The sequence below is a fragment of the Myotis daubentonii genome, chromosome 1 (assembly GCF_963259705.1).
Source record: "Myotis daubentonii chromosome 1, mMyoDau2.1, whole genome shotgun sequence".
NCBI classification, from domain to species: domain Eukaryota; kingdom Metazoa; phylum Chordata; class Mammalia; order Chiroptera; family Vespertilionidae; genus Myotis; species Myotis daubentonii.
In genome coordinates, this window is record NC_081840.1 from 114,395,628 (window position 1) to 114,415,567 (window position 19,940).

The window sequence follows — 19,940 nt, forward strand, 5'->3', positions numbered from 1 at the left end:
TCCCAAGCATCATATAAAGATGAAAGACATAGTTATATTTGCAGTCCAGTCATAGATTTTGCTAATATTAACTGAGCACCTGCTTTGCCTTGACATGTAGCAAAGCATGTGATCCTTGCACAACCTGAAGAAATGGGTTGCATTCTGATTCCCATTTCACGGATGAGGAAATTGAGCCCAGAGAGGTCCGCTGACTCATCTAAGGTCTCAACTGGTAAAGGACATCTGGCTGTCCACCTTAGTCTGCCTGATTTCAAGTCTGAGCTGTTAGAACTCTTAGAAGGGAGAAGCTGACCAGGAGGATGGGAGCTTCTAGAGGGGGTGGCATTTGAAAGATGAGCCTAGAAGGTTGGGTCCCAGGGCAGACCTTACTTGGTAAGGTAAGAATCAGGGTGTCTCCATGGCTACCAATCTTCAATAAGCTCTTTCTGTAGACACAGAATTGCTAATGGAGGAGTTAGCCCTGTTCCCAGGCAGCAGAGCTACTTCTTTGAAGCCAGGATATCCTCCCTTCCTCTTTCCCTTCTCCCTCCAGTGATCTTATTGGCCATACACAGTAAAGACTAGACTAAATACCTCCATTTTTGCTTTCTGGAATTTTACTGAATAGTTAACTGTAGTAGTATTGGAGAGCCTACCAGCAACTGGTCTAAAACCATAGGGCCTCCAGCAGAGACTCATTTTAAAACTTGGCATCTAGATAAAGTGGAATGGTCCAGCCCTGGCCAATTTAGCTCAGTGGTTAGAATATAGATGGAAGGTCGAGGGTTCAATCTCTGGCCCCCAGTCAGGGTGAGTGTGGGAGGCTACTAATCGATCAATTTGTCTCTTAATGAAAAAAATATCCTCAGGTGAGGATTAAAAAAAAGAAAAGTTGAATGGTTCAACCACACCAGGGAATACTATGCAGCCATTAAAAAGGAAATATTGATTTGTTTGTAACCCTCTAAATTAAAATCCAATTGTATAACAATAATATTAACAAGAGCCTATTTGTATAGAAATACATTTGAAATTTATGGATTTTCATAAAGGAAAATCTAAACAGATGAACAGTCGATGTTCCAGGGAGTGGGATTAAAGGATAAGATTTTTGGAAAAAATTGTAAATCTCTACTTATTTGTGATATTTCTGACATTGAGCATGTATTACTTTTGTAATTAGATAAAAAAATTACATTTTCTTGACACAGAAAAGGTGGGGGACCTCAGCTCTAAGCTCCAGTCCCAGAAAGCTGAGTCCAGCCGGTGGGTTGGATCTCTGCACTGGGTTCCTGTGACTCCAGCTCCTCAGTCCCTGCACTTGGTTCCTGCTTGGGCATCTTGGGGACAGAGCTGGGGTCAGGTCACACTGGGACCAGTGCCCAACAGCAGCTTCTGTAAACTGCCCAGCAACAGATGTCCCGGGTCTTGGCTGCAAGTCCCCGCCTTTCTCCCAGAGCTGAGAAACGAGCTCTCTGGGCCAAGAGTGCGGTGGTACTGTGATTGCCATTAACTTTGGGGTGGGCCAGGTTGGCAGTTTACAGCTTAACTGTGGGAGAGCGGGATAGGTAACTTCTGACCTCAAATATGCCTCTTGGAGCCTTACCTCCAATCAGAACTGTGGGCCTTTACTGGGTGTTGCCATGGGTCAGCAGTGGCCCCAAAGCCACAGTTAACATTGACACGCACGCTTATCAGACTTTGGCTCTTTGTCCCCCCACACCCCCAAAGAGCCCTTCTTACTTTGGGGTCCTTCTTAGGAATATTCTCTGGATGAGGTTGGTGACTGATAGATTTGAGCCCAGATTCCACTTACTAGAGATGGGACTTTGCTAGTTACTGGCTACTCCCCCTACCCCCTCAAGCGTCAGTTATTCATCTGTAAAATGGGCACAACCTCTCCTTTGCCAGGTGAATGGAAGGGTCAGAGATAATACTGGAAATGCCCAGGCATTCATTAATGTTGGTTCCCTCCTCTTGTGCTAGTTGAGAGGAAAGATGTATGTACAGGTGGGTACCAGCACATCCAAGGCCCCAGCCTAGGAATGTTAAGACAAAGGGCATTTTGTCCTGGCTGCAGGGGAGAGATCTAAGGCTGCCCTAAGCCAGTGATGGCGAACCTATGACATGCGTGTCAGAGGTGACACACGAACTCATTTTTTTGGTTTTTCTTTGTTAAGTGGCATTTAAATATATAAAATAAATATCAAAAATATAAGTCTTTGTTTTACTATGGTTGCAAATATCAAAAAATTTCTATATGTGACATGGCACCAGAGTTAAGTTAGGGTTTTTCAAAATGCTGACACTCTGAGCTCAAAAGGTTCGCCATCACTGCCGTAAGCCAATCCCTTGGGTGTGGGAGGGCGGAGCAGGGAAGAGAGGACCCGGAGGCTAGTGCTGGGAAGTGGTATGGTGTCTGGAGCAGGGAGCCAAACTCCTTTGCTAGGGACTGTTATCGTTGCTGTTGTTGATAATGCTGAGTTAATCAGATCAAGGTTTAGAACAGAGGGGAGATATTGTAAGCCCTCTGGTAAATGTTAGCTACTGCTATGAGCTCACTTAATGAGTAACCAGCCTGAGGTCACGCGCTAAGAAGTGCCAGAGCTGGGGTTTGCATCCTGCACTGGTTCTAAAGAGTCCACTGTTTTCTTCGTTGTTTATTGATTTGAGAGAGAGACATAGATGTGTTGCTGCACTTAGTTAATTCTTGTATGTGTTCTGACTGGGGATCGAACCCACAGCCTTGGCATAGCAGGACTGCTCTAACCACTGAGTGACCCAGCCAGGGAAGACTCCACTCTTGTTACCCTCTTCTTCACTCTGATGTCCAGTGACATTAGCTCTCATTTCACAGCCTCGGCCTCCTTTTGATCTTGGACTTGGCTGCTGGAGCCAGCCCTCGCTCCAAGGCAGGCCTGGAGTGCCTCAGTGTTAGGGGAGCCTTCCCTGTGATAAGGGCTCAGGGCGGGGGGTGCTGGCTGCTAATGTTGAAGGCATGTAAGCGTGAACAAACATGAACTACCAGGAGCTTAGAAATGGATCCCCTCCATTGAGAGGGAGCCCCGATGGCTGGATTTTAAATGCATGCTTTATTTATCTTTGACTTTTAAACGTGGAGAAGTTTTATCCTGAATTGGGTGGGGGGATAGGTGGAGTCTTTGAAGACATAAATCTTGGATCTAAATTGCAGTCCATTAACAGACTTCCTTTAGCAATACAGCATGTGGACTGAGCTGGGGACAAAGGTTTTGAGGGGCCTTTCCCCCTGCTGCCACATGAAGGAAGCCTGTGGCTTCCCCGGCCCTTTTCTGCTCAGCTGTGCTCACCACCAACTTCGTTGCAGCAACAGCAGCTCCAGGCGCAGCACCTCTCCCATGCCACGCATGGCCCCCCGGTCCAGTTGCCACCCCACCCATCAGGCCTCCAGCCTCCAGGGATACCCCCGGTGACAGGGAGCAGCTCGGGGTTGCTGGCACTCGGAGCCCTGGGCAGCCAGGCCCACATGACAGTGAAGGACGAGAAGAACCACCATGAGCTGGACCACAGAGGTGCGGCCTAGATCTGGGGCTGGGGGCAGAGGGCAGAGGGCAGGGCTGGGCTGGGGCAGAGGTCCGGTAGGCCCCACTATAAGTGGACACAGCAAATGCTGTCCCCCTAGGATCAGGAGTTAGCAAAAGCTTTGGAGCTGTCTCTTGAATTCCTGGTGGGTGAGAACAAGAGGCCCGTCACCCATGCCAATCCCGCCCATCCCCCCAGTCCCCAATGTATACCGGATTCTCTGCCTTGGAAGACACCTTGTTCATTCATCCTAGAGTGCCCTCCACTCCTATCTTCCTAGACACCGTGCCTAGTCTTAAGGGCCGGCCTCAGTCCCACGCCTTCAGGATGCCTTCCTGGCCAGGCTGGGGTCTTTTGCAAATTCACATAAGAGTTTAAGAGGTAGAGTCCCAAGAACTGAGCCTTTGTTACTGTCCTCTTGTATCCTACCCCTGGAAAGCGTTTGTCCTCCAGGATTATCGGTCCTCTGAGGGCAGGGGTATTGAACTGAACGTGTGTCTCACCCACGCAGGTGCCTTGGAAACGGCACGCAGTCAGCACTCACGTAAAGACTTGTGAGCTGACTGTCTTTAGGCAGAGGTTGCCACCACACTACTGCAGACGGTGCTTGGGAAGACTTGCAATGAGGACCTGCCCCCACCCTTCCCTGGGTCCTTACATGAGGACCCAGGAAGCTGCACAGGGCAGGCCCTCAGGAGGACTCAGTTTGAATGGGAAAGGAAGGGGCCGGCTTCCTGGGAGACCCTTTTCAAAAACCGCCACCTGTGTGCTCTGCCCTGAGGTGGTCTTTCGAGCTTTATTGAGATATAACTGGCATATAACATAATGCCAATTCAAAGTATCCAGCGGGATGATTTCATCTGCCCTTAGATGTTTGCCAAGGCACACAGCTGGCACCTTCCGAGCCCCCTGGGCACCACATTCTTGGGCACTAGGGGCTTGGAGTGTCATCATCCTGCCCAGGATGGGGCCCCAAGGTGGCACCAGGCTATGGGAGCCAGAGTCTTACATCTCTTCCCTGCAGTAGGATGGGACTCCCCCCCAGCAGGCAGGACAGTTAGGGTGCTAGTGCCCGACTGGTTAAGTAATCAGAGGCCTCTGCTTCCAGGGGCTTCTGGGAAAAGAGACAGAGAATGGTGTTAATTAAACAACAAACAACACCATTCTCACAATTTCTTTTTTTAAAAAAAGCAGTAATGTTCTCAATCCCAGATCCTATGGATATTTTCCATAGCATGATCCTTCCCAAGCTTATGGCTTAAAAATTGCTGACTAGTAGCTGTGGTGTCCTCCTTGGCATGTCTGAGAGAGCCAGGCCACACAGGCTGCCCAGGACTGGTGGCCGGGGGAAGTGTTAGAATTGGGGCAATTCATTTCCAAACTGAGCAACGTCCCCTAAAGCCCTGCCTTGGCTGACCCACAGTGAGGCCAGCACTGCTGCTTGCTTGAAAACATTGAGACTGACCTTTTTTCTTTCTTTTTTTGTTTTGGGGCCCTGACCCTCCTCCTGTCCTGGCCTTCGGTTCCCAAAGAGAGAGAATCCAGTGCGGTAAGTGTCAGCACTCCGGAACCAATTGGGTGTGTTTGGGGGCGGGAGGAGGGCACCAGGTGCTTTTCTGGTGGTGGGCGGGGGGGGGGGGGGGAGTGTTGTCAGGAAATGGGAGTTGTTGTCACCTGTTGAGAGTGACCTTCAGTTGGGGAAGCCTTCATCTCCAGGCTTTTGGTCCATCATTTGTCAAATAAAGTGCTCTGGCTAAATGAGCTCTAACTCCCTTTACAGGAGAAGTGGTTAACCAGAGAGGTCTGCTGGCCGGCACTGGGGCCTCCTAGGGGCTCTGTGGAGTCTCTGGGCTGATCCAGGCCTTAGGGCAGTGATGGCGAACCTATGACATGCGTGTCAGAGGTGACACACGAACTCACTTTTTTGGTTGATTTTTCTTTGTTAAATGGCATTTAAACATATAAAATAAATATCAAAAATATTAAGTCTTTGTTTTACTATGGTTGCAAAGATCAAAAAATGTCTATATGTGACACGGCACCAGAGTTAAGTTAGGGTCTTACAAAATGCTGACACGCCGAGCTCAAAAGGTTCGCCATCACTGGCTTAGGACCTACGTGTCTCACGTCCTGGGTGGGGGTGCTTCGCCACCCCCCAGGTTGGCTGCCCCCATATGATCCTGCCTCCTCATGTTCTGAGGTTTCTCTCTGTTCTGGGTTTAAGAAACTGCTAGGAAGTGAACATTAAGGCCAGGCTGCCTGCACATCTGCCAGCTCTGAGATTTGTTGTAAATCTTTCTGATCACACTGAGGCTCAGAGGTTCTGTTTCAAGTGAATAAGCCTTCTGAATAAGCACAGTGGAGTCTGGATAAAAAATATCCTCCAGCGATTAGCAAAGGCATTTTGTTCCTCATCGCTGTCCTTGTATCCGGGGCCACCTAATCTGCTAGGAGAGCTTTGTTACCTTGTGTTAAGTAGGACTTGGACGGTCAGGCAGTTAACTAACCATCCCGACCCACCTCCCCTTCGCAGCCACTGCCCAGGCTGAGTGTGAGCCCCTCTGAGCAGCAGTGCTCGTGTCCCCTTTGGACTGGTCCTCATGCTCAGAAATCCAGATCCACATGGGGGCCCGGGAGGGGCTCACTACATAAGAAAAGAAATAACTGAAGTTGAAAATTCATTCTGATGGTTTTAGTGTTGGTTCTCAGAAGGTGGCGTTTGGAGAAGTGGCTTGCCTCAATAGGAGAAGGCCGAGACTGGACCCCTCAAAGCTTAGGTCTGGTCCTGGCTTCACGGGACATTGGCTGACTCTCTTGGCCTCTCCCAGTCTCAGTTTCTTTATCTCTAACACTAGAGGCCTGGTGCACAAAATCTGTGTACAGCAGGGATTGGGGGGGTCCCCTCAGCCCAGCCTGCACCCTCTCCAATACGGGACCCCTGCCTGCCTAATTGCCCCTAACTGCCTCTGCCTGCCGGCCTGATCCCCCTAACTGCCCTAATTGCTCTCCCCTGCTGGCCTGATCCCCCTAACTGCCCTAATTGCTCTCTCCTGCTGGCCTGATCTCCCCTAACCACCTCTGCCTCGGCACCCTCCACCATGGCTTTGTCTGGAAGGATGTCCAGTCTAATTAGCATATTACCCTTTTATTAGTATAGAAGATAGATGGACATACTCCTGCCCAGCCAGCCTCTCAGCTTAGTTAGGCAGACCCCACCCCTCAGAACAGAATCCAGGGTCCCAGACCTGACCTGGTTAATGGACCTGTTGCAGAACAAAATGGGTCATTGAAGCCCAAAACCCTCCCTGTCTTCGCATCGCCCTCATCCTCATAGCTATTTGCTCTTGGCTTTGTGCCCCAGCTTATGAAAGCTTTCTGCTACAAGAAACCCCCAGGGAACCCTCAGGAGCTAAGCTGCTCACTCGCTGTCACTCTCCCATATCCATGCACATCAGATGTACAAAGCAGCGGGGCAGGCTCGGGCCCCTGGAGAGTCCAGTGGGAATGAGTCAAGATGCCATCTGGGGGCGGGATGGGCAGCTTGGGAGAGGCAGTAGGGCTGTGTGCATGTGGGGATGGTGTTGGAGGGGGTGTAGACTGAAGCAATCAGCCCTTTGGAAACCAGGTTGTCAACAGATGTGGCCCACGGCCGGAAGGACAAGGCTTTGTCGGGGTGGGAGGGGGGAATGGCTGGACGGGCTGGAAGCTGTCCCAGAGGGGTTAGTCTAGAGTCCAATTAGAGGTAGCTTCATTCATATTTCCTTGCCTAGCCGAAGCAATAAAAAATACTTAGTTTTTTGGCCGCCTGCCAGCCAGAGGCGGGCTGGATCGATGCCGCTAAATGCCTGACATGACTCTCCGGTAGCAGCAGGGTTTTCAGCCTGACTGCATGAGAAGAAAGAGCTCGCTGTGCTCTGAGCTGCGCTCTGGGGCGCACGGAGAAACACGAGCTGCCACACGCCCCCTCCTCCCTGCCCGCCTGCAAGGATAGGGCCTGGAAGCATTTCTGCTTAGCGTGGGGCGGCCACCGTTGGAGGAAGGGAAATGAAATGACGGTGATTTTTCTGCCAGGCTTGCAGCAGCTAATTGAATTGCGGCTGTGCGCACATCGACGTCACTCGCAGGGCTGTGGGGAAGGTTGAACTGCAGTTCCATTATAACTTCCATTTTTTTCTTCAAGGCTTGATAACTCTGCCATTTTAATTTGCTTTAGGCAGAAACTTGGCAGGGAAGGGATGCCCAGAAACCAGCTTAGCAAAGGAAATTAAGTTTGCAGCTGGTTTCCACACCATTCCCCCAAACGCCGGCGCTAACCCCCAGGAAAGTGGGAAAACAGAGGTGTAGGCTCATCCCACCTGCCCTTTGATGCCCTCTTGTGTACAGACGTCCCTCTGCGTCCCCGTGTGTCCTCATCACACACCTCTGCACTGCGTGGATGTTGATGGCTTGGCCTTTCCCTTCTCTCTGGCTGGACTGGAAGCTCCCGGAAGGCAGCCTCTTCCTCCATCCTGGGCACTCCCTCCCCCTGGGTACTCAGAACAGGGGTGGGTAATGAGAAAGTGAGGGAAGGTTAGGGATTTGGCTCTCAGACCAGAGTAAACCTAACCAGCCGCCCCAAGGGGGACATTGGTTCTGACTTTATTCTCTGGGCACAGAGGTTTGCCGGCAGGTGCCCCTCCCTAGGTCCCAGCCTGGTGCTGACAGCCACATGGTGCGTTCCTGCCGCCGTCACCCCGGGGAGCCCACAGGTCCTCCTCTGAGGGTGGCGCTCACCTTCCGGAGAGCGTTGTTTCCAGGCTGCCTCAGCTGTAGGCCCATCTTTGCCACCCCCAGGCCTCGAGTTCCAAAGTGGTCTTGTCCCTGCTTGCTTTATATTTAAGGGAGAGCGCATCAGGTCCAGGCCGGAGGAACTTGGCTTTCCTTCATGTTGCCTCCTGCCAGCGGCCTTGGGCACGCTTCCCGCTGCTTTCCCATTGTGACAGGAACAGGGAGGACTGCCGCCTCCCTGATGCCCTTTTCCCATCTCTCGGAGGGAAGACGCTGCATTTCTGTCTCTTTGGAATCCTGGTATTTCTCTAAAGCTGCGCCTCCACTTAGAAAGCCTGTTGGCAGCAGTCATTCCTGTCGGGTCAGCAGAGGAAGATTTGCACATGGTTCCAGTTTGTCGGCTCAGATCCATCTTTCAGGACTTGGTGCAAGTTTTGCTTATCCCTTCTTGGAACAAATACGCGTGACAGGCATGAGAGAGGCGGCAGGGGGACTGCCGCCCTGCAGGAGCGCACAGTCTCATGGGCCAGAGGGCACAGGGCTAATGGCAAGGTTAATTACTTAGTAGCAGCGGCTCAGCGACAAAAGCGAATTGTGATGCTCCCAGAGCCTCTCTCAGGGGGACCTGGTCTCTGGAGTCAGGAAGGCTTTCCTGGTGAGGGGCTGATGCAGCTGTGACCTTCCGGACATGAAGGACACGTGCACTGACCTCCTGAGTTAGCGCACTTAGTTAGCTGGGACTGTGTGTGTGAAATGATCACACCGAACCTCCTTCCTGCTTCCAGAATAACTCAGTGTCGCCCTCGGAAAGCCTGCGGGTCAGCGAGAAGCATCGGGGCTCTGCAGACTACAGTATGGAAGCCAAGAAGCGGAAGGCCGAGGACAAGGACAGCCTGAGCCGATACGTATGTCTGAGGATGTGGTGGGCACTGCTGGGCCTTGTGGTGGGCAGGCTGGGGTGTGGGAGAACCCACAGGACCTGTTGTGGGTGAGTCAGAAAGACATACTAGTAAGTGGGGCCAAGGGCAGGAGAGGGTCCCACCAAGGATAGGTGGTGGCCTGGGGGAGGTGGGCGGAGGGCGGCGGGCACCGTAGTTTGGGGAGAACTGAGGGCATCTCTCAGGGACAGGCCAGCAACCCCGGCTGCCATCAGGCCCTCCTGGAGTGCCCATCTGTGTTGCTCACAGTTTGACCCTACAGCCTGACCGTGGTGTCTGCTCTGCAGGCTGTGCAGTGTGCAGGGGTGAGAGCTGGCACAGAGGGAAGGCCGATGCTATGCTGGGGCCTGGTGGTCTTGCGCCAAGGCCTCTTTAGCCACTTGGCTGCTCTGTGGCTTTGGACACGTTGCACAGCCGAAGCCTCAGCTGCATTTCTGGGCGCTGTGGCTCATCTTCCCTCCCACACAGAGTGTGGAAATGGTGAAGTGAGACCAGTTCACTTCCTTGTAAATGATGGCAGATATAAACCCACTGGAAAGTAGTGTCTGGCTTCAAAGAGACAAGTTACAGGGGCTTAGAAATATAACGGGCCAGCTGTCGGAGTGGCTGCCAGTGGGTGTGGGAGCAGAATGACCCCAGGGCTGGGGGCCAGGCTAGAGTACAGTGAGGAGGAGGGCCGCCTTTGGTGGACTTCTCGTTTGGCCTGGGTTCAGATCCGGCTGGTGGAAGCAGGGTGGGGATGGTGTGGGGTGGGGAGGGTGTGGCCTCTTACTGGCTTCTCTCTCGGTGCAGGACAGTGATGGGGACAAGAGTGATGATCTAGTGGTGGATGTTTCCAATGAGGTAAGGGCAGGCCTGGACTGCAGGGCGGCTCTCGGCTTGGGCGTGTGAGAGTGTTCCTGCCTGGTGGGTGCTCTTTGTCTCAGCTACTGTGCCAACATACTGGCAGCCGTGGAGCGCGAGGAGGCCTCTGCAATTGGGGCATCAGGCTGGTGGGGAGGAGCAGAGCAGGGCTTTGGTGGCTGGGCCTTCATGGGCACTGCAGGTTTCCCAGGACAGGTCCTCACAGAACTCCCCCAAGAGATCCCAGATTAGGGCCAGGGCTGGTTCCTCACGGCCTCCAGGTCAGCTGTGTTCTGCCCACCACCCTGGGGTCTGGAGGTGGGGTTGTGACCCCTGGGTCAGCCTCAGCCAGGAGGAGGAGCTGGAGCAGATCCACCCAAGGCCAAGAGGCCCAGCTGCTCAGATCTGAGTCCTGAACTGTGTGTGATTTGGGCAGGTCACCCCATCCCCACCCAGGCCCCAGTCTCCCCACCTGGGAGTCGAAGGGATCAGACTAGATAATTAAGAACTAGTTACCCCCACTTTGGGGTCCCCAGGCTCTCAGCCAAGCTCCTTTTCCTATCACCCATGCCCACTCCCTTCCATCCCAGCACAGGAAAGAGTCTAGGCTGGTTGCTGCTTTGAGTACAGTTGTGCATCACTTGTGTTTTTAGGACCCAGCAACACCTCGGGTCAGCCCAGCACACTCCCCTCCTGAAAATGGGCTGGACAAAGCCCGTGGCCTGAAAAAGGATGCCCCCACCAGCCCCGCCTCGGTGGCCTCCTCCAGCAGCACACCTTCCTCCAAGACCAAAGACCTTGGTCATGTATGTGGGGTCTGCCCTTGGTGCTGCGGAGGGTCGGGGTGGAGGGGAAACGTTGGAAAAGAGACTGGAGCTGTAGGGATGCTGACCAGAGGGCAGAGGGATGGAGTAAAACAAATAGGTTGGGCTTTGCCCAGGTTCAAATGCCGGTTTTACTGCTTGGCCTGTGCTAGCTACGTAATGTTTCTAAGCCTTGGTTGCTGCATCTACAAAGTGGGAAAGTCACCATGGCCTCAGCTAAACAAGGTTGGGCAAGAATGAGTGGCTGTTGGGGCAGAAGATTCAAAACTGGGCTGGGCTGGGGGGCAGGGGCGAGGGCTGTCCCCATTCTTCATGTGGTGACCAGCACGAGGCACTGTGGCTCCGAGTGCTCGGCACTTGGGATAAAGAGCGTCATGGTTTCCCTTGGTCTCTGCATCTTCCCTTTTTAGAATGACAAATCCTCCACTCCTGGCCTCAAGTCCAACACACCAACCCCGAGGAACGATGCCCCGACTCCAGGCACTAGCACGACGCCAGGGCTCCGGTCGATGCCAGGCAAACCTCCGGGCATGGACCCGATAGGTATAATGGGTAGGCACGATAGGGCTGGGGTACCTGTGGCTGAGGGAGGGGTCTGCCAGGCCAGGGCTGGAGCTGCACAGGTGGGCCAGAGACCAGGGAGTGTGTTGGGGCTGAGGCTCTCCAGGGCCTGTCTTTGGGAGGCTTCCTGGTCGGGTTTCAGGAGGAGACAGGCTGGTGCTTCAACACTGATATGGGGCTTCCTGGGGCCACTGGGCAGGGAACTTCAGACAGGTTGGGGCACCCATGGTTTGCTCCTGCCTCTGTTCTGTGAGGCTCTGAACAACCCCTTCTTTGGGCTTCCGTGACCTGCCCTAAAAAAAAGGTGGGACCTCTCTCCGCTTGAATCTTCTTAAGCTATGCAGGTGGGACCCCAGTGAGGTGGGTTCCTCTGAGAGGACTGCCGGGGCAGGCAGCTCTAGGGTGCTGGCAGGATCGCTGCTGGGTGGGGCCCACTTCCCGTGATGGCCACTTCCCACTGATGCCTGCCTCCTTGCAGCTTCGGCCCTGCGCACGCCCATCTCCATCACCAGCTCCTACGCAGCGCCCTTTGCCATGATGAGCCACCACGAGATGAATGGCTCCCTCACTAGCCCCAGTGCCTACGCCAGCCTCCACAACATCCCGCCCCAGATGAGTGCGGCCGCTGCAGCCGCTGCTGCCGCCTATGGCCGATCGCCAATGGTGAGCTTTGGAGCTGTACGTAGACTTTTTGGCTCCTTTTTTGGGGACTAGCAAGGAGTGGGGAGCTGGTGAGGATTAGGGGGGCACTTCCTGCATACCAGAAGGGTCTCACGACCAGACAGCTAGCTGCCTTTGGGGTACAGTGCTCATTAGGAAGAAGAAAACACCACCTTTGGGGATCAGCAGCCCCAGACCCCCCTGCTTGCCCACCAGCTGCCATGTCCCTCACATGAGGCAGCCTCCCTGCCTGCCCTTTCTGCTGGGAAATGGGGCTCCACGGGATGGGATCCCGAGATGAGTCAGATGACTTCCAGGGAGCCGGGGGTTGGCAAATGGGGCTGCCCATGACACCGAGAATGGTCTGTTGGTGTTGATGAGCAGTTTGGATTGGGTTGGTAGAGAGAGGGGTCTTTTTTCAGGAGACAGTTTCTGTCTTTACCTCCTATACCTGTGGGGGCCTCCTCTGTATAGGAGAGCCCACTGAGACACTGGGGACTGAAGTGGGGCAGAGGCCGCTGCCTGGTGGGGCAGGGGGGACAGGAGGTGGGGAGGGTGCTGGGTCAGCATTGGGAGATCCGGACTGTCAGCCCTTCCCTGCCGTTGTCCCGGGTGAGGGGCTGGCCCTCCTGGGCTCTGCTCTGCTTGTCTGTCTTCCGGGTTCTGAAGAAGCAGTGATGTGCAGGCAGGACCAGGAAGCCGAGGAGGCGGCGGCCAGGGTGGGGGGATGTATGGTGTATCCCTCACTAAGGGCTGGCCTTGTCTTGCCTTACAGGTTGGTTTTGACCCTCACCCCCCCATGCGGGCCACAGGCCTGCCCTCCAGCCTCGCCTCCATTCCTGGTGGAAAACCGTAAGCTCTGGCTGCACTTACTGCATGCTTCTGGGGAGGGCAGGGGAGAGCACCCCCGCCCTGGTGGACCGCCCTTGAGAAGGTGTTAGCCTGCCCTTTCGAGGTTCTTCTAGGCCAGACGGTAACCCCAGGAATTAGCTGCCTGTCAGCTCAGGGTTCCCTCTGAAAGGGGAGTTGCTGAGGGCTTTGAGGTATGCTCACTGGCCTGGGAGAGAAGGAATATGGCAGACATTAGGGCCTTCTAACCAAATGACACGGTTGGCCTGGGGGCTCCGTTGGGCTCTACTTGTTTGAAACACCCCCAGCTGGCATCCCCAGTACCTGAAACAGCAGGCAGCCCACACTGGCTCACACACTGGCTCTGCTGTATACTCTCCCGTTTGTTTGAGGATGTAAACAGATCCCCTCCCCCAACACCACTGGCTCCTGAAGGAGGGGGTGGCATTCTGCTGGGGATTTTTAGGGGCGGTCGGTGTGTTAGGGATGTCACAGGTGGTGGGAGAGGCCATTCCAAGGCACAGGTGGGGCTAGTGAACTGGTTTGGAGCAAGGATGTGTAAGCAGGAGCAGAGTCAAGGCTGGAATATTGAGCAGTTCCCACCCTGGTGGAGCCTGGCCAAGAAGGTTGGGGTTACCTGGTTTCCTAAGATTTGGGGGGCAGCTGGAGGCAGTGAGGCCAGTTGGGGTGGTTCTGGTGGAACGGGGCAGGACCTGGGGAGACTGGGAGAGGACTGGGGACAGCAGGAGTGACAGTTCTTGCCCTTTCAGAGCCTACTCTTTCCATGTGAGTGCTGATGGGCAGATGCAGCCTGTGCCCTTTCCCCATGATGCCCTGGCAGGCCCCGGCATCCCCAGGCACGCTCGGCAGATCAACACGCTCAGCCACGGGGAGGTGGTGTGTGCCGTGACCATCAGCAACCCCACGCGGCACGTCTACACGGGTGGCAAGGGTTGTGTGAAGATCTGGGACATCAGCCAGCCAGGCAGCAAGAGCCCCATCTCCCAGCTGGACTGCCTGGTGAGGATTCTGGGCTGTGGGCACCTCTAACTGGCATGGGAGAGCAGGGTAGCCTGGCCAGCAGGGGAGCCCTCTTGACCTGTCTGAGCCCTTTATTGGCTGGGTGACTTTGGGCACTCTGGCTGACTTCCCTGATCCATGGTTTTACTGTCTAGGTAGAGATGATACTGACCTGGGGTGTGTAAAAAAATCCGTGAAAGATTGAAGGGCTGTGAATGAGCAGTGGAGATGGCCTGGCAGCTGCCAGGAACAAGGGCGGGATGTGAGCAGGGGTGGCAGGGGTGCCCGGAGGTGCTGGATGTGACTCTCCTGGTCCCTGGGAAGGCAGGTAGGCAGTGCTGAACACTGTCCTTTCTTCCTCCAGAACCGGGACAACTACATCCGCTCCTGCAAGCTGCTCCCTGACGGGCGCACGCTCATCGTGGGCGGCGAGGCCAGCACACTCACCATCTGGGACCTGGCCTCACCCACACCCCGCATCAAGGCCGAGCTGACGTCCTCCGCCCCTGCCTGCTATGCCCTGGCCATCAGCCCCGATGCCAAAGTCTGCTTTTCCTGCTGCAGCGATGGGAACATTGCTGTGTGGGACCTGCACAACCAGACGCTCGTCAGGTGCGACTGTGGGAGGGACCTTGTGCAAGTCACCTCGCCCCGGGTCTCAGTACCTTGCTGGGGGCTGGCTCAGAGCCAGCTTGGCCATCCTTGTTTATCACATTACCATACGGCTTGCGTATGACCTCAGCCCCTCGTCATGCGTGTCGGGTAAGGAGAGGGATTAAGAATGCACATTGAGGAGACACATAGTGTCCACCTAGGGAGGTCCCTTTGTTATATACCTGCCCCTGGACATGACCCTTGAGTGGAGTGGGAGAGAGGCCTGGCTTTGCTGTAAGCTCACTAAGGGACCATGGGCATATGGTGTACCCTTTTCTGGGCCTCAGTTTCCTCTTCTGCTCAGAGGCTGCCAGCTTGGTATTCAGTGGTCCCCCAGGTTCACTCCTCCCTGCTTGGCCTTCATAGGCAGTTCCAGGGCCACACAGATGGGGCCAGCTGCATAGACATTTCCCACGACGGCACCAAACTGTGGACTGGGGGACTGGACAACACCGTGCGCTCCTGGGACCTTCGGGAGGGCCGGCAGCTGCAGCAGCATGACTTCACCTCTCAGGTGAGCAGCCAAGACTCCTCCCCTTCCCTCCCTGAGGGCCGGTCAGCAGATGGAGGGGCCCTTACGAGTGGCCATTGCACATGACGAATCTGAGCCATCTGACAAGGCTTCCCGGAGGAAGTGGCTATGAAATAGAATTGGCAAGGCCTTGGAATGGCCACACTTGACCCAACTGCTTAGATTTGATTCCCAGCTCCTCCACTGTTGAGCACTTTGGCCTCATTTTTCTCATTTCTGGGATGAGAATAATAGTAGCTACCTCCTAGATCTAGTGTGAGTATCTGGAATGGTCCCTCTAAAAGCCTTTGCCATTAGCCTGGCTCATAGGAAGCATTCTGTAGATGCTAGGTATTATGATTTTTTGTTGTTGTTATTACTCATTCTAATATTTTAGCCACACATATTTAATATTTTAGTGTTTGATTTGCTCACTTTTTCTTAAGGAAAGGCAGAAGTCATGGAGAGTACCTTTTTGAAAGCAGAAGATCGTACCACCTCTGAGTTTGAATCCTAGCTCTCCCACTTACTATCTAGAGTCAGCCACCTCTCTAAGCCTCAACCTCCTCACCTATAAAATGGGGATGAAAAATGACATCCCATACCCCTGGCTATTGGGCGGAGGGAGAGGAAGGCTTGGCTTTGCAAAGGGCAGTGGGGAGGTGATGGGGTAGGAGTGGTGGGATCTGGAAAGCAGCGAGGCTGAGCTCATCTGGTCCCTCCCCTGCAGATCTTCTCGCTGGGTTACTGCCCCACTGGGGAGTGGCTGGCCGTGGGCATGGAGAGCAGCAACGTGGAGGTGTTGCACCACACCAAGCCGGACAAGTACCAGCTGCACCTGCACGAGAGCTGCGTGCTCTCCCTCAAGTTTGCCTACTGCGGTGAGCCCTGGGGAGCGGGGTCCCAGCAGCCTGGCCTGCCCTCTGTGTATAGATGAGGGGCCCAAAGTTTAGGAGCAGAGCCCTGATGGGAGCCAGGCCTCCTGACCCCAACCAGTGTCTCCCCATCCTTGTCCCTCAGATGCAGATACTGCCACAGGGTACTGAGCTCTCTGGGCGCCAGGCCAGAGCCAGTTGCTGCTGGCCGGGGGCAGTGGAACTGCTCCCAGCCCTGTGGGCAGTGCCTCTAGGCAGTTCTTCCAGGCGGTGAAGACTGCAGCCTCTGACGGCTCAGAGGCCTGGAGTGGAATGTCTGCTTCTCCACTGACTAGCTGAGCAGCCTAGGACACGTCTCCTCCTCTCTGATTCAGATGCATCTTACTCTGGCCTGGGATTGGCATGGCGCCCACCACATGGCTTTGGGGGGCACGGTGTGTTAATGCTGGCAGTGCCCTGGCAGAGTAAGGGCACCTGCTGACCTCTGTCCCAGCTGGGTCTGCAGACTCGGGGCTTTGCCATTTTCCAGCACCTCCTGCTATCTTCCAATAGCAGTGAGAAGGATCAGTCTACCTTGGTGGCTTTAAAAAAATGTTTTGGGAGAGTGTCATTGCTTCCATTTTGTGCAAACCCTACCTTATCTCATCAGCCCTGCCCACCCTCCACCTTGATTGCAAAGATAGGCATTCTCTGGGTGTCCATGTGTCTGTTATGTATCTGCCCCTTGAAAGCAGAAAGTCGGCTGAGCACTGGTTAGTGGTTCACACCGTGTTTCCATGGCAGCCACCACACCTGGGCTAGGTCTTACTTTGGAGGCAGCCGGTCACACCCTGACGCTCTTTTCCTCTCACCTGCAGGCAAGTGGTTTGTGAGCACTGGGAAAGACAACCTCCTCAACGCCTGGAGGACACCGTACGGAGCCAGCATATTCCAGGTACCGCCTGCCAGCCGAGTGCCCTCTTGGTTCTGCCCAGAGTCGGGGCCAGGCTGTGGTGATGGGGGTGGGGATGGTGGAGCCGAAGCAGGACCATCTTCCAGCCCCTCCCTGATGGGGTCCCAAATGGGTCTCCAGAAGCGAGCGAGGATGTGGCCACATCAGCAGGGCTCTCTCTGCTGCTAATGGCATCTGGCCCCTCAGGGTGAGGGCTTTTAGGTGGGGCTCTTGTAGGATTTCCAGAGCCAAGCAGAGAGAAAGCATGCTCTTGGCTCTGGCCTGTGCACTGAGCACTCAGGAGGTGTGTGAGGCAGTGGAGCGAACAGGGCAGCTTTTTTCAGAGCAGTGTTACCTGATATTCAAGGAAGGTCGAATTTCATCTCAACCTTTCAGTGTAAGGAGAGAGGTGGGGCGGGAGGAAAGGGTCCAGAAAGAGGTGGGAGAGGGAGGAGGCTTTTTATGATCCTTCAAGATCTGGGGCCAGGCATCTAAGATCCCCGTGGGCACTGCAGTGGCTGGGAGCCCGTGGAAGGGCATCTCCACCTGAAAGCACCTCCTGGGCTGCCTTTGAGGGCCACGCTGTGTGCACTGCAGGTTGGCGGTCCGGGCAGGGGAGGGCGGTTTAATCTGGATCATTGAAGTGGTGCGGAGCTAAAGTGACTCCTGTCTTTTTTTTCCGTCCTGCACCTTCCTGCCTCTCCTCCTCCAGTCTAAGGAATCCTCGTCTGTCTTGAGTTGTGACATTTCGGCGGATGACAAATATATTGTAACAGGCTCTGGTGACAAGAAGGCCACGGTTTATGAGGTCATCTACTAAACAAGAACTCTAACAGGGCTGTCAAACTCTGGGAGAAACAGACTCAACTGTGACAGGGAGATCCTGGTGCGGGCCCCCCAGGATGGCGGGGCCCGGGAGCAGCCGAGCGTCCGGCTGCGCTGTGCAGGCTGGGCGGGCGCCGGCACAGTGCGACTCCGGGCCGAGGTGATGTGTCTCACAGACTCCAATGGATTTCTCTCCTCTTCCCCTTCACCGTGCTGGCAGATGCTACTAATAGATTTATGCGGAGGCTCACGGCTCCAGCTCCCCAAAGACACCCTCGTGAATCTCTGTCTTTCCTTCCCCTTTCTTTTGACCCGTCCCCTGCCCTGGGGTGGGGACACTGGAGTGGACCACATACCTGTGCCAGGGATGGGGATCTTATTTTCCCGCTTGTGCAGCGCACAAGATTTGTGAAAAATGTAAATAACAGACTCCTATCTCGGACTGGTCAGTGGGGAAGGAGGCCCCTTCTCACCAGAAACGCTAGCCGTGTGTTTCGCCTGCTGTATTTGTACTCCACTCATGGTGGTGGTGGTTTGTGTTTGTTTTTTTTTTAACAGAAGTTTCTAGTTCCCGCCTGGGAGGGGAGTCAGGGAGTGGGAGGAATGGGGAGAGAAGTCCCGGGGTGGAGAAAGGGAGCTGCACTGGTAACCAGGCTGACCAGTCGGGTCCCTTGGAATGAGGGTGCCTCCAGGAGGCTTGGGATGGTCCCAGGAGGGTCAAGACCATGCCACACAGAGGACAGACAGTGCCTGAGGTGGGCCCGGCCGGGGCTGAGGGCAGCAGCGCCCGTCAGATTTTTCTGTGGCCTCCGCGCTGCCTGCCTCTTGCCCTCGGTCACCCTCTCTCAGGGCTCTGACTAGCTCCCTCACTCTCCCCACCTCCATCTCTTTGGTGCACAGTTGGTCATGTTGGGAAACGGAGTTCAGAGGACTCCCTCTCCAGCCCTTCTTAATCGGCAGACAGAACCTAAAAAGGACAGAAAGTTGGAGGAAAGCATAGCAACTCAGCTCAGGGAGCTACCAGAGAAAAATAGCAACTGATGTGGGTGCTTTTTTTTTTTTAATTTGAATAAAGAATTAGAAGTGATGTCCTTTTATAAAATGCCTTCTCCCCTTTCCTGCCTGTGATCCCTCCCTCCCCCGCCCACAAGGGAAAGTGTATTTAATCTGCGGGATTGAGTCTGGCAGGGCTGCAGGGGCTGAGGACACTAGGAGGTAGGTGGGGGCACCGATGTCCTGGCACACTGGTGACTTTTTCAGCTTTCAGTCTCTTCTGAGCCCAAACAGGTTACAAGTAGCTGCAAGTGACACTTTTTGGTACCAAAATGTTCCGAGGAGTTAGGCTTTTTTTTTTCTTTTGGTCTTTTTTTTTTTTCTTCTTCTTCTTTTAAGGAAAAGCTAAAGGCCCTTTGAGTCCTGGTGGTGGGCTCTCCATGGATATAAGTGTATGGAAGATAATTTTTATACTGCATTTTTATGGCTTATTTTGTAATGTGTGATTCTGTCTGCTAAGAAGGAAGGAGGGGCTCGGTGAAAACTGCCCGTATTCAGTGATCTTGCTCCTGGGCCAGCAGCCCCCCTGACATGATGAGGAGGCCATGGAGGCTGGCCAGGCACCCTGTACCTTTCTGAGGTTGGGGGAGAGGTGGCCAGGGGTATGTGTTTGTGTGTGTCTCTCTCTCTCTCTCTCTCTCTCTCTCTCTCTCTCCCTCCCTCTCTCTCTCTCTCTCTCTCTCTCTCTCTCTCTCTCTCTCTCTCTCTCTCTCTTCTCTCTCTCTCTCTCTCTCTGACTGTCTCAGATGTTCATCTGCCACTGTTGTTAAGGCTGTAGCCACAAGGGAGGGTGAGGGTAGAAGTTGATTCCTGAAGAAAGAAGAAAATGAAAAGTAATTGTAATGAGCTGTTTTTATATTTTTAAAAGTTACTATTTAAAGGTTGGCTTTATTGTTGCGTTTTAATTGCCCCCCAACCTCTCTACACACTCACAGTTCCACCCTCACCCTCAAGTTTGAATCCTGGGTGATTGCCTTTGTCATTGTGAACATGAGCTCTTCTTCCAGAGTCTGCATGCTGACTATGCAGGGTGGTGAAGGAGGGTGCTTTCACCACATCCCCGCCCTCCCCGGCTAAGCCCCAGGG

The 19,940-nt window shown here is 54.2% G+C and overlaps 1 protein-coding gene across 23 annotated transcripts in view; it reads left to right on the forward strand.

The window, feature by feature from the left end:
• Nucleotides 1-19,738, forward strand: part of TLE3 (TLE family member 3, transcriptional corepressor) — a 46,550-nt gene extending 26,812 nt beyond the window's left edge. For 5 of the 23 annotated variants that reach the window (XM_059658631.1, XM_059658674.1, XM_059658709.1 and 2 more), the window contains 14 exons: nucleotides 3,329-3,533; nucleotides 5,076-5,092; nucleotides 9,096-9,215; nucleotides 10,041-10,091; nucleotides 10,745-10,897; nucleotides 11,326-11,467; nucleotides 11,955-12,154; nucleotides 12,888-12,988; nucleotides 13,756-14,005; nucleotides 14,370-14,617; nucleotides 15,026-15,173; nucleotides 15,901-16,051; nucleotides 16,903-16,979; nucleotides 17,689-19,738. In XM_059658631.1, the coding sequence (XP_059514614.1) occupies nucleotides 3,329-3,533; nucleotides 5,076-5,092; nucleotides 9,096-9,215; nucleotides 10,041-10,091; nucleotides 10,745-10,897; nucleotides 11,326-11,467; nucleotides 11,955-12,154; nucleotides 12,888-12,988; nucleotides 13,756-14,005; nucleotides 14,370-14,617; nucleotides 15,026-15,173; nucleotides 15,901-16,051; nucleotides 16,903-16,979; nucleotides 17,689-17,796 (1,971 nt within the window). In that variant the 3' untranslated portion in view covers nucleotides 17,797-19,738. Of the gene's footprint in view, nucleotides 1-3,328; nucleotides 3,534-5,075; nucleotides 5,093-9,095; nucleotides 9,216-10,040; nucleotides 10,092-10,744; nucleotides 10,898-11,325; nucleotides 11,468-11,954; nucleotides 12,155-12,887; nucleotides 12,989-13,755; nucleotides 14,006-14,369; nucleotides 14,618-14,963; nucleotides 15,174-15,900; nucleotides 16,052-16,902; nucleotides 16,980-17,688 lie in introns of those variants that run through there. The other 18 variants (XM_059658688.1, XM_059658707.1, XM_059658713.1 and 15 more) reach the window with 12 other exon arrangements.
• The last annotated feature ends 202 nt before the right edge of the window (nucleotides 19,739-19,940 follow it).